This window comes from Typopeltis vanoorti, chromosome 15, assembly GCF_054136105.1.
Source record: "Typopeltis vanoorti isolate ZY-2024b chromosome 15, IOZ_Tvanoo_1.0, whole genome shotgun sequence".
NCBI lineage: Eukaryota > Metazoa > Arthropoda > Arachnida > Uropygi > Thelyphonidae > Typopeltis > Typopeltis vanoorti.
The window spans coordinates 87,659,973-87,677,105 of record NC_143563.1 but is presented as its reverse complement, the minus strand read 5'-3'; the positions used below and the strand labels follow the sequence as shown (position 1 = coordinate 87,677,105).

The 17,133-nt window shown below is 36.3% G+C and overlaps 1 protein-coding gene across 1 annotated transcript in view; it reads left to right on the top strand.

Annotated features, from left to right (window-relative positions):
* Positions 1-17,133, top strand: part of LOC150098956 (unconventional myosin-Ib-like) — a 574,946-nt gene that overhangs the window by 497,195 nt on the left and 60,618 nt on the right. Inside the window, exon 19 of the mRNA XM_090405778.1 lies at positions 11,650-11,764. Within this exon, the coding sequence (XP_090261904.1) occupies positions 11,650-11,764 (115 nt within the window). The remainder of the gene's footprint in view (positions 1-11,649; positions 11,765-17,133) is intronic.

The window sequence follows — 17,133 nt, the reverse complement described above, 5'->3', positions numbered from 1 at the left end:
GATTCGAACCCACTGCCTTTTGACTCTGTGTGTTGAGGCTTAAGTGTTGTGAAGAATTCATGTTGGAGGTTTAATGGAATATTATCAGCACTGAGTAAGGATTAAAACTAATTTTATTGCTTCCAATATTTCGTCTCAGTCACAGAGACATCTTCAGGGATTACAAAAAACTTTTTGTAACAACACACACAAATATATTATAACAGTGAGTGAAACTGAAGTCCTATCTAGGTGGTCCACCCTCTGTCAGCATTTGCAGGTGGCCTAGGATGTAAAGAGGGATCTCTGATATGATCTCTCTCTCTCTCTTTGGTTGCATAAAACTTCCCAAAATTTGGGAAACATTAATTATGAGAGATCCCTCTTTACATCCTAGGACACCTACAAATGCCCATAGAGGGCGCACCACTTAGATAGGACTTTAGTTTCACTCACTGTTGTATTGTATTTGTTTGTGTTATTACAAAAAGTTTTTTGTAATCCCTAAAGATGTCTCTGTGATTGAGACAGAATATTGGAAGCATTAAAATTAGTTTTAATCTTTACTTAGTGCTGATAATATTCCATTAAACCTCCAACATGAAGCGTTTTGACTGGAGAGAGCAGATATGCTAACCACTCGGCCAACCAGACTGGCAGACTTTGACAAAACAGTGGAGTTGTAGTTTTAAAATCAATAAGTGCAAGGTGTTGCATTTTGGAGTGCAGAAATATAAGGCTGTGAACTATATCAATGGTGTCGTACTGCAGGGTGTGGATGAGATTAGAGATTCGGAGCGATGGTTGACAGTAGACTGAAATTTAGAGGGCATATTGCTGGTGTTGCAAAGGCTGCACATCGTAGTGCTGCTATGATAAGAAATACTCTAACATGCAAGGATAAGGAAGTGGTTGTGCCACTGTATAAGGCACTGGTCAGACCACACTTAGACTGTTGTGCTCAGATCTGGTCAACTGGTTTTGTGGAGACATTGGAGTGGGTCCAGAGACGAGTGACAAAGTCAACATTGGGACTTTGGAATGGTGGTTATGGAGAGCGGTTGAAGAAATGTGGATTGCAGAGTTTGGTAGATAGGAGGAAGAGAGGGGATATGATATAGGCATTTACATTAGTGAGAGGATTTTATCAGATTAATCCAGAGATGGGGTGCTTAAGGATCAAAGCTGTATAACTGAGAGGAGACCTCCACATAGCCTTTAAAGGAATGCGGAGAACCGACCAGGGCTTCTGACCTAATGTCCAATCCTCACCTTCTCGTGGTGCACCCTGTTGGGTATCTACTTAGATACTGAACGAACGAAGATGGGCTGGCAATTTGGAACTTAGCCGACCAAATTGTATTCTTATTAGTTAAACCAAAATAAAAAATGATAGTACAACATGACAAAATTTCATGCCTGCTGGGGCGTTGCCCAGTTAAACAAGGCCACCGTTGTTTTCGCCAGGGAACCAGGGCGAACAGCGAAAAGTCAGCTACTGGAACAAATCTGAAAACAAACCCCAACTCAACATCACCAGAGTTAAAGATCGGTATTATCAACATAAGAAGCCTGAATGGCAAAGAAGTGGAGCTAGCTGAGGAATTAGATAAGTACCAGATCGACATAATAGGGGTGACTGAAACAAAAAAGACCAAAACTGGTGAGATCTTTCTGAGCAATAAATACAAAATGTTATATTCAGGCAATGACAATCAAGGAAAAGAAGGAGTAGCCATAGTATTCAACACAAAATACGAGGCTAATCTTCTTGAATGGCAGGCAGTCTCAAGTAGAGTAATGTGGGCAAATATCAGAATGGGGAACTGGACAATGAGACTTATTTGTGCCTATGGTCCCATAGAAGGTTCTACTAAGGTAGAAGTGGAGGAATTTTTTGATGCTTTAGAAAAAGCAGCTGACACAATGAAAAAGGAAAAGTTGGTCCTTGTTGGGAATCTAAATAGCAGAGTAGGAAATGATTGTGAAACATACAAAAATATTTTGGGAAAATTTGGAGAAAAGAGCAAAGCTAATAATAATGGCAAATATCTGTTGGATTTCTGCTCATGACATGGACTGGTTATTACTAACACCATGTTCCAACATAAAAATGTGCACAAATTCACATGGAGAGAAGAGGCAAGGAAAAAGAAAAGTCTCATTGACTATGTTATTGTTAATAGTGATGTTTTCTCCCTGGTGCAGGACACCAGAGTGTACAGAGGATTTGAAACTGGAAGTGATCACTATTTAGTCTTGAGCAGGATAAAATTGAATTTCATATTGAAAAGAATAACATGTAAGAAAGTTTTAAAGTGAATAAAAGTTGAGCAGCTCTCAGATGTGAACTGTAGACTAAAATAATCAAAGATTATTGAAGGAAAAATGAAAGACTTTGAGAACAGGAATCAAACCTTGGAGATTCAGTGGCAGGCCTTGAAGAAAGCCCTGATTGATTCAGCTAGAGAGGCATGTGGTGAAGTTGTCTGCAAGGATAGAAAAATTAGAACTCCATGGTGGACACAGGAAGTTAAACAGGCAGTGAAGGAAAAGAAGAAAGCATATCAAAAGTTCCTGTCAAATAAGTCAGCTTGTGCTCTTAGAGAATACAGAGACAAATGCAAGAATGCTAAACACTGTGCTAAACTAGCTAAACAAAAGTCATGGGAGGACTTTGGCAAGAATATAGAAAATAAATATCAAGAATGTGGCAAAATATTCTGGAGGTTGTTGAAAAAGCTTAGGAATGGAGGAAAGAGTGCTGTAAAAGGAGTTAAAGATGATAAAGGTGACATGAAAACGGAAGAAAAAGATATCCTTGAAGTATGGAGTAATTACTTTGAAAAACTGCTAAATGAAACGAGCAGTGATGACAGCACAGTGGTAAAAAACACTGATCAGGCATGCAGTCAGGAATACATATCCATACTTGAAGTAGAAAAATCCATCAAAGGCTTAAAATGTGGAAAGGCAGCAGGAGTAGATGATATTCGACCAGAAATGCTGAAATATGGTGGTATAAAAGTCTTACAGTGGCTGCACTGCATTGTTCAGAAAGCCTGGACAGAGAGACAAATTCTCCACGATTGGAGTAGAGATCTCATAGTACCCATATATAAAACGGGAAATAAAACTGAATGTGAGAATTACAGAGGTATTTCCCTACTAAGTGTTCCTGGCAAGATCTATGCAAGTATACTTGAGAAACGGTTGAGAAGAATTGTGGAAAAAAAGCTTGGTGAAGAACAAGCTGGATTCCGGCCAAATAGAGGCTGTCAGGATCAGATCTTTACTTTACGAGAAATAGTGGAGAAATCATGGGAATATAACAAAGATCTCTATTTGAGTTTTGTTGATTTGGAAAAGGCATATGACAAGGTGCCAAGAGAGAAGCTATTCAATACACTACAGTTATATGGTGTCAATGGGGCATTATATCAAGAAATACTTAGTCTTTATTTGAGTTGTAAGTCAGCAGTTAGAATCGAAGGAAGTACAGGAAGATGGTTTGATGTTAAATCTGGTGTGAGACAAGGATGTACATTATCCCCTCTGTTATTCATTATATATATAGATCACATTATGAAGGAAAGTGGTATTAAACATGATATCAAAATTGGAGATGTTAATGTCAGCTCTTTGCTTTATGCAGATGATGTTATGCTTTTAATAAATCCGCTACAAGTCTGCAAGATTCTCTGACTAAATTGAGTAACTGTTGTAATAGATATGGTATGAAGGTCAGCAATAAAAAGACAAAGACAATGAAAATAGGCAGAATCATTGAAAATGTCAGCTGTGTTGTGAATGGAGAACCTGTGGAACAAGTAAAACATTTCAGCTACTTAGGCACGATTTTTACTGAAGATGGTAAATTAAATATAGAAATAGACAACAGAATCAGCAAAGCTGGTATGGTGGGAAGTCAATTGAATAAATTCATATGGAATAAGAGAGAAATTAGTCAGAACACTAAATTAGCTGTATACAAGACAGTGTTCAAACCAGTTTTAACTTATAGATCTGAGAGCTGGGTCAGAACACTTCACCAAAGACTAGAGACTGCAGATATGAGAGTCCTGAGAAAGATTAGAGGCAAGAACAGATGGCATAAATGGCAATATCATATTAAAAAACAAGGATATTAGGAAAGAACTCGACATTGTCAGCATCCAGGAATGCGTTAGCAGAGCTAATTTCAGGTGGTATGGTCACTTAAATAGAATGGGAGCGGAAAGATTAGCAAAACAAGTGTTCTCTACCAGGTTGGCAGGAAAACGACCCAGAGGAAGACCAAGATATAGGTGGATTGATACGGTACATAGTGCCTTAGACGATAGAAATATAAGATCTGATAATGTTGGAGTCGACAACTAACGGACTGATTTGGAGGAAAATTGTAGATAGGAAGTTAGTAATAATGTAATTTTTTCATGTGGTACTATCATATCCTGTACACCCCCTTGAGGGTATGGCAGGAATTTGATGATGATGATGATGATAATAATCCAGAGATGATTATAAAACGAGTAGATGGTGAGAGGGGAAGAACCAGAGGTCATTCCTGGAAGTTGTGTAAAAGTGTGGTGAGGAGCGGATTTTTTACATGAGAATTGTCAGTGAATGGAATTTACCACAATGTGTTGTTAATTCAAGGAGTGTTAAGGATTTTAAGATTTTATATGATAAATATGTTGTTAGTTAAATGAACATCCGACAGTGAGTCTGCCGACTGCATGGAGGGTGTAATAATAATATTATCAGCTTCTTTTCCATCCTCATTTGTTTAAATTTTGTGTAACAGAATTCCATGTAGTATTCCATCAAATGCCTTCACAAAATCCAGATCATCATGTAGCATTCCTTTTCTCCAACTCAATAATCACTTTATTATTAAAAGAGAGAAAATTGCTAAGGCAGAATCTACTCTTCATAAAAGATCTACTCATCATCAGCAAGAAACCTAGGGATAGCAAGATTTGTGCACATTGTACAGAATATTATGATTACCAACACTTTTTCTCCAAATCAATCTGCTGTCAGGATGTTATTCAGTCTTCTAAGGCAATTTTCACTATATCAATCTAGTTAGATCTTAGTCTTCCTCTGAATCTTTTTCCTTCCATCCTGGCAAAAAAAAATAATAAAATACAGTCAAGTCTCTTTTTATGCAGTAGTTACATTCCACAGAAAACCGCATATAAAAAATCACACAAAAAAGACCTAACTTACATTGAAAAATTAGGGATGCGTTCCATAATTTTCTAAAACCGAAGCAATGAATTAAAATAAACCTAAAATCACATTAAAAAGTTTATAAAAATTCAGGAAAATAAGAATGCCTAAGTTTATTTTATAGCTTTATTCATTTAATTTTATTGAAAAGTAACCATTTTTTTTACATTTTTTTTTCATCAGAATTATTGTCGCTATTAGACAATATTTGGCAATGTTTGCGAACTGGGGCGAAATCACTTTCATCACCTTAAGCACCTCCGTAGTGCAATTGGAAGATCTCCTGGAGTACAGTTCCACCAATGTGGTATACTGCTGCTAATCTTTTCACCCCAAAATGCACAACCTTACACTTTTTCACATAAACCACATTTGCCACTTTGCTGCATCTTACAATTCTAAATACCGCAGTATTGCTTAGTGGTCCGCTGGCTTCATTGAAATTATTTTTTATTTAATCGTGTTTTAATGTTAAGTAGTTATTTTTTCAAAATGGCCTGTGGGCCACGGCAAAGATCTCTGCGGGCCAAGCGTTTAAGACCCTTGCCCTAAGGGGTGTTCAGGTTACTATGACAGCACTACATGATTGAGTTTACATTATTATTAATCTCTTTCCATAATTTTCTTCCAAAATATTCTGTTATTTCTAAGCACTCTGGTATTTTCATATTTAACATTTCATTCTTCTAAGGTAGTTCTGACCAAATCAATCCACCAAGACCTTGGTCTTCTTCTGGGTCTCTTTCCTTCCATCTTGGCATCAAACACTCATTTTGCTAAATTTTCCTCACTCATTCTATTTAAATGGCCATACCACCTTAGATTAGCTCTGCTGACGTTCTTGAATGTTAACAATGTCAAGTTCCTTCCTAATATTTTCATTTTTAATGTTATTCTGTCATTGATGCCATCGGTTCACTCTTCTAATTTTTCTCAGAAGCCTCATATCTGTGATCTCTATGTTATCTAGACCAGGTTATAAAGACTAGATCCCTAGTTTTTGATGAAGTGCTTTATTTTTAACCCAACTCTCTCATTCATAACTTAAAACTGGTTTGAACACTGTCTTGTAAACTGCTAGTTTGGTTTTTTGGCTGATTTACCTTCTTATTCCATATGAATTTATTCAAATGGCTACTCACTAGCTTTGCTTATTCTGTCTTTTTCCAGATTTAACCTTCATCATCACTAAAACTGTGCCTAAATAGCAGAAATATTTTACTTGTTTTATAGGATCTCTATTCAGAATGCAGCTAAAGTTTTCTACGTTCCTATTTTCATAGTTTTGGTCTTTTTATTGCTGATTTTCATGCCAAATTTGCTACAGCTGTTATTCAGTTTAGTTAGAAACCTGGAGACTTGCTCTATATTGTGTTTAGGAGTACAACATCATCTGCATAAAGCAAACAGCTAAGTTTGACATCACCAATTTTAATATCAGGACTAATGCCACTTTCTTTCATAACGTGACCCATATAGACTATGAATAAGAGCAGAGATAATGTGCATCCTTGTCTCACCGCTGATCTTACATCAAACCATCTTCCTGTATTTCTTTCAATTTTAACTGCTGACTGACAACTTAAATATAGATTATATATTGTTCTGTATAATGTTCCATTCATCCATATAATTGTAGTGTTTTGAAAAGCTTTTCTCTGGGCACCTATGTATGCCTTTTCCAGATCTACAGAACTAAAGTACAGGTCTCTTGTCATATTCTCACGATTTCTCAACTGTTTCTTGTAGAAAGGCTTATACATTGGTAACACATGACTATTAAATTATTTAAGGAATTTACAACGTATACTGGAATATTAATTAAAAGAAACTTTAATAAATACTATTGGTGGGCCTAGTGTCATAGTTATATGTTCCCATTGAAGATGGCAATGTGACATTGCCGAAATATAGGAAGTATTTATTAAAGTTTCTTTTAACTAATATTCCAGTATACGTTGTAAATTCCTTAAATAATTTAATAGTCATGTGTTACCAACATAAAAGCCTTTCTACAAGAATTACGATCATCCACGGAAATTCTATCGCACACCTGCCAATACGGCAAACTGAAGCTGAAGATATCGAGGCAACTAAATCGTTTGACCTTCCTAAAATGCTGCCAGGATAACGAGTTAATCCCGAATTGTGTAAAATTTAAACACCTTTCTCTTCACAGAAGGCTCTCCGGATTTATAACCGCACTAGCCTCACCCTACTTCGAGAACAAATTACGGCTACGCGCGTTCTCCTAGCTGAGAAAAACAAAGCTATTTGGACACTAGAGGAGGAGCTTTCCGACACACTAAACCATGACCTTTGGACGATTCTCTATGATGTCTCGTGTGCTTCGGCAGCAAAAGAATTTGAAAAGATACGAAGTCGGCACATCAAAAAATGTGAAAACTTGAGAAAGGACTCTACTGTTAAATATTTTATTTATATCTATTCTATCTTTCTATCGCTATTTTACTTCATCAGATATTGGGCCTAATATACTTATATCTATTTTATATCTAGGATTGTTTCCTCTTCGAATACTGGCAAATTTATATTTTGCTGCACCAGCCAGTATCCTATAGTAGAAAAGATCCTTACTCAGGTAGACAATACTAGATTCTGAGCCGTTCTTACACAATGAACTACTTTAACACGGCCATATAGATTCAGATTATTGCAGTCGTGACCTAAATCTATAATTATATACACTTCCTAATTCCTTCCTGCCAAAATAGGTTCTATTTTTATAAGTGGTAGTTTAATCGTAATCAGACATGACTCAGGTTTAGGTAAATATGACATTTTTATTGGAATATCTGAACAGAATACAAAATTCGTACACTCAATTATGACTCAATACTAAATGAAACTCGAGTTAAGAGGTTAACATATTCTAAATTAATTAAAGGTCATAAAGCATGCGAAACACAATAACTGCATATTGGGATAGATAGCAAATGATATGAAGTTAAACTAAAATTCCTTTCTGTAATGCTATTTATAAGATAATATAAACAAACATTCTAATGTTACTCAGTTACTAAAATCCACAATTCTGATCTCATTTAGTTAATCCTATCACATACAATTACTAAAGATCTTTTCCAAACAATTCTTCTTACTCTCTCAAAGGAGGTTAACTTTCTAATTAGAGACTGTCCACAGAGTTCTTTAGAATACTGTTCTTAATTTCATATTTGCAAACAATCTTCTCTCTTCTAATGAATTTTATACACAAAAATAGAGAAATTTCACCTTACCAAACCTTTTCCGCATCTTTCAGCACCACATGTACGTCTGGTTACTTCTTGTCTATTGGCTGTCCATACGTCAACATAGGGGTTACGCTATCTTCATTATTTCTGCCGAAAACGGGCTTAAATCTTTGCATTTCAGGAACAACTCGCTGGGACTTCTCAGCGACAGATTGATTCTGCTAGGACTAGAAATTTTTACCTTCAGCTCTGCGTAGAATCCTTCTCCATTTTCAAGAAAGCCTGCTGTCCGACATCTTATCTTAGCACAGACTTCATCCCCCCTTTACACGAACTCCCGCTAACTTCCGAGCCACCAAACAGGAAAATGATACGACAAGAGAGAGAGATTTCGATAAGGTGCTCGTCCCCTTATATTCTTCCATAGAGTGCCCTCTTTTTCCTCAGTCCCCTTTGCACACGACCCTTATCTTTTCACCCCTTGGGTCCATCCCTTCCTTTTTCCCGATACTGTTATGCTCTTGTATTCCCAGAATTCGCATCAATATATGCTCTGCTTAAGCAACTGCCGCCAGCGTTACACTGTACACGTGTAGTTTTATACCTTCCAAGAATTATTATTTAGTAACTATTTGATGACTCACAGTTAATTTTACAGCTTAAGTGAGGCTTAAATTAAGTCAGATTATCCCTCTTATAAAACATACTCTAATAAAATCTTAATATGAACACAATAGATTAAATATATCGTACATGAAATAAGGAATGCAAATTTTATACATAAAGTGAAGACGTTTCACTTTTAATTTTAGCTGATGTACAGGTATTTCTCTTTTTTTTAAGTTTAATATGTTTGAATGAATGAATGATTTCTTTGCAAGATTCCTTCATTCAGGATCTAACAACTTCCAAAAATACGTAAACAAAATGTGCCATTATGTCCCATAGTGGATGGCATTGATTCCCCCACATACATATTAGCCAAGCATTTAGCCAAAACGCTCACACACCATCACACATAAAAAAACTCAGCCCACTTCAAAGACAGTATAGAAAACCTCTCACTCCAACATACTGACATAATGATCAGTTTTGACGTTCCCTCCCTATTCACAAATGTCCCACTCAAGGAAACCTTAGAGCTCATCCAAGCCAAATTTCCTCCCGATATCTCAGCCCTATTCCAGTTCACAATGAACTTAGGCTATTTCGATTGGCAAGGAAAATTCTACAAACAGATAGAGGGGACAGCCATGGGTTCACCACTCTTCTCATCCCTGGCCAACTTCTTTATGGAGACTTTTGAAGAAAAAGCCTTAAACTCTGCCCCACAAAAACCCACTATTTGGCTTCGCTAAGTTGATGATGCGTTCGCTATTTGGACTCCATGGAGGTGCCTGTATAATAATTAGGAACACCCATCTAATAATGCATTGTCCACCTCTCTGTGCAAGCACGGCTCACTGTTGCCTAGGAAGAACAAATTGCTCAAGATTTCAAATATCCTCCATGCATAACTTGGCTCATGTCTTCTTCATTTCATGGAGGAGGATCAGCAGTTCTCACACCCTGTTCTAGCATATCCCACACATGTTCAATTGAGTTACAGTCAGAATTTGAGGGGCAAGGCAATTTGTTGTTGTGTTCCTCTAACCACTCAGTAGTTGTACAAACCTGATGACAAGATGTGTTATCCTGTTGAAACATACACTGTAGTGTAGGTAAACCTGCTACAGATATGGATGAAGATGGTAGGCTAACAGGTCTCAGATTGTTGAACCCTAGCTGTGCAACCAGGGGACAGGGCCTCATGCTGTTTATGCCATATACACATGCACCCATCAGCATGGTGCAGCAGGAAGTGGGACTCATCACTGCAGATGACTTTCTTCCATCTTTTGAGGGTCCATTGCCAATGCTTCTCAGCACATGCGAGGTGTTGTTTGTGAATCCTGGTCGTCATCATGGGCACCCTTGTTGGTATCTAGCTGTGGAACCCAGGGAAAGCACGCTATAGCACATGGTGCATGTGGAAATGGGTCGAGCTGCCTTTGCTGTTGTACTGGTGGGTGAGCTATGTGATGGTTGCACATCGTTGCTGAGATACCAGTCCTAACACCTAATGCTCACCTCTAGCATCAACCATATGTCGCTGACCAATTTGAGTCCTTCTGCTGTATGTCTGTTCATGGTTAATCTAGTCCTGATAGACCCTTGATAGAGTAGTATGGGTGCAACCATTAAGTATGCCTGTTTCCGAAATACTGACACCTGCACATCGGGGCCCAAACTAATCTGCTGCCAGTCAAATTGGCTTAGGTTGTCGCGTTTCCCCATTACCAAACATTTACATACTGAGGATAGGTTCTCTTCATTTGTTGTAGCCACACATGGTACTTTGTTATCATGCCGAAAATGTAAATTGGGGGGATCTTCCTAATACAAAGCTAACTCAGTATATTACCACATTAAACTGAACCATTATCCTTTGCCTACACTCTCACTTTATTTAGATCCTCCTGCAGGAGCTTTGCATCACCTATTACCTCTCCACTTTTGCATAATCTGTAAATAAATGAATACTCTCTTTCATTCTGTACATCACTATGAAATAGTACTATTTCTTGATACTATTTTGTGAATAAAATGCAATCCAAATTGTTCTCTGTACATCATTTATGATTCAGAGCAGGTTTGCATAAACCATATTCTTGAAGTACCTGTGTGAGGAAAAGTGCTCAGGGTTTCTAGACAATGTTGGCATCATCCATAGATCACTTCCTTGTCTTAGAATGACATTGTTATTTGAATGTTCACAGAAATTTGTGTTTTTGATTGAGGGGAGGGGGGGATGAAGAGAGAGATCAAATTTTTTGCATAAATTTTATCTTTTTTGAAAATAACGGACTTATTAATATACAGGTATAACAGTGACAAAAGCCAAGTGTGAAGTACACATATATGAGAATCAACCAACTTAGGTATTTCAGAATCACATGTTGCAGAATATTTACGCAGTGTTATAATCATGCACATAAGAAATCAGTTCTGATACGGTTAAATAATGTTGCACTGAAGTTTGATAGATGATATTATTGAAGGCAGTTATATTTTTCTCTTAAAGAAAAAAAATCTTACCTTATGTTTATTGAATTTTAAAAAGTTGCAGAAACTGATGCACATAATGTATCATGTTGTTACATTTTATTTCTTATAGGTAACATATTCTGTTACTGGATTCATTGACAAAAATAATGATATCCTTCATCGCGACTTGTCACAAGCCATGTACAAATGTGAGCATCCATTATTAAAAACTCTGTTTGTTGAAGGTAAGTTTCATATTATGAAATATTTGTGTATCACTGTCTATTACATTCTCAGTATAAAATGTCAGTACATTTAGTTAGCTAGTTTCTTAAATCTTTACATTCAGTAATGCAGCTCATGAATGTAATTACTCACAAAAAGTATTTATACACTGAATAACAGAATAAACTGTACAGAAACAAGAAAAATCAAAAGTCAGTTTTATTCACCCTAGATTAAATTACAGTTCAATAAAGCTATTACATATATAACTCTCATTCAAATAATTCAATCTCGGTGATTACAAGCTATTATTATTATTATCCAGGCCTCCATGGAGTCAAAAGACTCATCGTGGGAGGTCGTTTTTAGGAAACACAAAGTTTATCATACCACTCCTTGAACCCATTGATCATTCCCACTCCAACTACTCTCTCAGGCAATGCATTCCAAGGTTTGACCACCCTCCATGCAAAGAAACTGCTCCTCACCCTCTTATGCACAGCCTCCTTTCGTAACTTCTTACCAACTTGATTACGATGTTATGATTCTGAAAATATTTCTTACCCTTGCAGTGATAGTATTATTATTATTATGTGACACCTCCAGGGAGTCCAAAGACTCATCGAGGGAGAATGTGCCAACACCATTGAACGATTGGTCCCCTTCTAAAATACTACCATGAGTTTATGTCCTAACTGTATTCTATAGAAATATTTTTACCCAGTAAAGTTGTTCAGGTATAAAATTCATCTAAGTCAGTTATTTCTAGATCTTAGCCAGTATTTTATATTAATCATATACACAAGAAGTGTTAATCTATAGTACATTAGTACAGCGGATGAGCAAAATATCACAAAGCAACTTCTTAACATTTGATTTGAAGCTGTGCAGAGGAGAAAAAATTTGTTCTGTGAGTTGGAATTGAGGAAGTCAGCAATTTTGAATATCTGGTATCTGTTATTAATGTGAAGAGCTGCTGCTCAGAAGAAGATTAGGAATGGCTAAAACAACAGTCAGAGACTTGTCTAAAATCTGGAAGGATGAACCTATCTCCACTTTGTTCCCATCTTCATGGGAATTTGGATGCAGTTTTTTTTTTTTTTTTTTTTTTTTTTTTTTTTTTTTTTTTACAGCAACTTATGAGTATAAGACTTGGAACTTAAATAAGTCAGATAAGAAAAGGATAGCTGCTTTTGAGATGTGGTGTTACAGAAGGCTGTTGTGGATATCATATACTGAAAGGCATATTATCATATGCCTTTCAGTATATGATAAGACAAATGAATGGGTGTTAGAAAAGATCAGCAAAACTTTAAGGCTCCTTAAGGATATTGATATGGACAGAAGAAAGTTAAAATATTTTGTACACATTGAAAGGATGGAAGGAGAACTTCTCAGAACAGTAATAGAAGGTAAAGTTCCTGGAAAAAGAGGAAGGGGGTAGGCTGTCAGTGAGATGGATGGATGGTCTGTGTGTGTGTGTGTGGAGTGACTGATCTTCAGAGAGTTGAAGCCTCCAGAAAAGCATACAACAGGACTATATGGTGAGGCCTGGTGTGGCACATCACCAAGCATTGGGGTGACCATCCAGCATCTGTGGATGCCCAGCGAACAAATGGATGGAGTTGGCATTCAAACTGTGAAGGAGCATTGATTAGCTGCTACATGTGATTTAACAGAATTAGAGGACAGTGGATGGATAATTAGTTATGACAATTCTGGTAAGTAGTGACCATGCAAATATTTCTAGAAAATGCACGCAGCAGAAACCGAACATCTGTATTCATTAATGTAAGATGGATTGTTCGACTTAATGGCTCTCTTCTGTACTTAGTTAGGTAGTTCTTACAGGCAGTCACTACTCCAAATGTGATAACAGTATTCAATGATTGGATGGTGAAATTTGTGGAGAGTTAAGAGCTGTTTAGAAGTAAAGTAACAAAATAATCTAAACAGAAAATTAAATTTCTTTTTGATGAGGCTTTCAAAATAAGGTTATTTCTGGATTACAGTGCAATCTGGCTTCCTGAGGTTTTGGGTATGAAGGTTTCTTGGATATGAGGAGAATGTGGAGATAATTCAAATATAAGTGTCTAAGATCTTGACATGTTTATGGAATTTGATGTTTTAAGGATACTTGTGACATAAAGACTGAATAATATAAGCACGTAAACACAAGAAAGATATTTAATTAACCAAATATTTCGGTCTGGAAATAGCAGACCATCTTCAGTGGCACTACAAGAACAGTTTAAAAAAAAATATATATACAAGGTGGAATACTAACAATAGATCATTTAAAAATAGAACAAGCCACGTGATGTTATATCACTAAGTATTAAAGGGAATATTTTTAAGCAGAGACATGATTGAAATAAAGATATTAATTAATAATATTAAATAACATAAAATTAATATGAATTAATGAGTTATCCTGATTAGACTTTCCCAGATTTTTGATATAGATATATAGTCATTCTGATTCAGGTTAGGACGATGGAGTAAGGCCTCTACGCTTTCTTTGAATAAACGTTCAAATTTATAATAGGATCTATGTAAGAGGTGAGTTTTTGACCAAAGGATGTTGTGGTTAGTTTCGATTCCATGCTGAGCCAATCCAGATTTTTCAGGTTTGTTGTGATGGACTTACTCCATCGTCCTAACCTGAATCGGAATGACTGTATATCTATATCAAAAATATGAGAAAGTCTAATCAGGATAACTCATTAATTCATATTAATTTTATATTATTTAATATTATTAATTAATATCTTTATTTCAGTCATGTCTCTGCTTAAAAATATTCCCTTTAATACTTAGTGATATAACATCATGCAGCTTGTTCTATTTTTAAATGTTCTATTGTTAGTATTCCACCTTGTATGTATTTTTTATTTTTTTTTAAACTGTTCTTGTTGTGCCACTGAAGATGGTCTGCTATTTCCAGACCGAAATATTTGGTTAATTAAATATCTTTCTTGTGTTTACATGCTTATATTATTATGTCTATGGAATGTTCCCTATGATAACCAGATTCCAGGTTTGAGGATATTTAATGAATGTCATTGATTTGTAATGCTAGGAAAGATAAGTAATTTTTTTTTTAATTTTTGCTAATAATACTAAGTTCATTTATTGTATTTATTCTTTTATGAGTATGTGCAATAGACAGAGTTAATTAGACGTAAGTAAAATGTTTTATTTCTTTAAATTAGATATATTGTTGGAATGGCACCTATGCATACCAGCGAGCTAAATTTATTGGTGAGCTAAATTTGCATGATTTTGTGCAGTGTAAAATTTATGTGATGTATCCACTGTTGTTGTTGTCAAGTCCACTGAAGAGCTTCTAGATATGACCGTGGGCCTGTAGAACTGCTTTGTCAATCTCTTGAACTTTGATGAAGTAGAGCTTTTCTGTAAGATTATTCTCAATTTTCTGCAGCGGCAATTGCTGGACAAGAATAGATATGGGCAGGTGTTAGTTCAATGTATGCATTGTGAAAGTTGAAAGATTTGTGGAAGTAGAGCAAAATTGGTGAGAGCATGTAATAAATGCTTTGAAAGTGAATGTAGAGAGCAGAAATTACATGATAGTAGAGTAGAGAACATTGATACAAGACCATAAAATGTATGTATTGACGATAATACTGAAAGTGCAGTGGTGGAAGTTCAGGAGAACATAGAAGAAGACCTGAATAAAGAAATTGCGCACTTCATGTAGTCCTTAACAGGATAAAGTGTGAGATTGAAAGGCTGCAGAAACAGCATGAGATCAGTCAAACTGAAAATGGAAAAAAACAAGAGGTCTAAAGCCAAAAAGAAAATTGTAAGAATAATTGAGAGAATGAGCATAAGAAAATAATTATGTATGTCCATTCTCTGATAAGGGGGGGGTTCATGAAAGTGCTACAAAATCTTGTTTCCCTGATTAGAAAATTAATAATATCAGTAATGCTATCAAAATGCAGAAAGGGAAGGTGAAAGAATTGATTGCTTGGATGGAACCAAATGACCTGAGAGGTGAGAAGTATTGTATAAGGGAAGATGTGAAACAATTTTTGGAAGAATTGAAAGAGAAGAGGGAGAGGTTGAAGTTTTGTGAGTCTGCTGCAACACTATGATAGAGGCAAAGTAATTACAAAAATTATAGCTACTGAATCAGTAAGCAGGTTGGGCAGAAGAAATGATGTAGAGTTTGTGAATTTATGGCCTGAGTTTGATGGACGGAAAGATTTGTTCACTGCTGTTGGACTGCAGTTAAATGGATTTGGAGTTAGGTGTGTGCGTGCGTGCGTGTATGTGCAGAGAGCTTTGTTCACTAAGAATATTGAAATAAGCAATTAAGGTGGATGCATACGAGTGCGTGAAGGCACCCACGAAGCAAATAAGGATATGAATGAATACAAAATATGGAATCAAGTCTCTCAGGCAATAATATTGAAAAGGATAGTTAATTAAGGATGTAAAGGTGATTGAGGGCCTAAGAGGAAGCTGCAGTTTCTACATACTAGTGCTAGAAGCATCAGAATAAAAAGGAAGAGTTTTTTTTCCATTGGATAGCGAAACTTTGCCAAAAGTTATAGGCATTAGTGTGACTTGGCTAACAGCAGATGACATAATTATAGGGATAAAATGTGATGGATTTAGTATTTTCAAGAAGGATAGAGTAGACAGGACAGGGGGTGGAGTGCTGCTGATGATAGTAGATAATTGCAGCTAACAAAATTAGGAGTCACTCTCGCAGATGGCAGTGCTTTTGAGTCAATCTGTTGTGAGATTGAGGCCAATAGAACAAAATATAAAATTGTTTACTGCTATGCCAGTAAACAATTTTATATTTTTTATTTTATATTTATATTTTATATCTGTTTAGGTCAGCAGATGCCAGGGATGATGCGGAAGACATGAATTAGCAGGTTAGTGCAATGAGTGCAAGTTGAATAATTATTATGAGGGACTTCAACTTTGGAGTCCTAAATTGGAAGGAGGAAAGATCACATGGCAGGAAGCAAATGGAATTTATACACTTGCTGAGAGATAATTACTTGAAGCAGAGTGTGATGGAGGAGACTCAGGCTATGAGAGCGTTGAATCTTGTTATAGGGTCAGAAGACCTTCCATAACTAAGGTGGCTACAATGCCTCCAATTGGAGAAAGTGTTCATGTGGTCTTGACTTGGGATTTAGCAAAATGTGGAAATTCCAGGTAAGAAAGGTATATGTAGAACTATAAGGCAGGTGATTATGATACACTTAGGGGACAACTTGATACAGTACCGTGGGATAAAGCTCTGCAAGGGAAAGATATTCTCAGTGTGTGGTGGTGGTGGGGGGGATAGTCAAGGGATATCTGCAGGAAGCAATATCACACTGTATACTCAAGATCA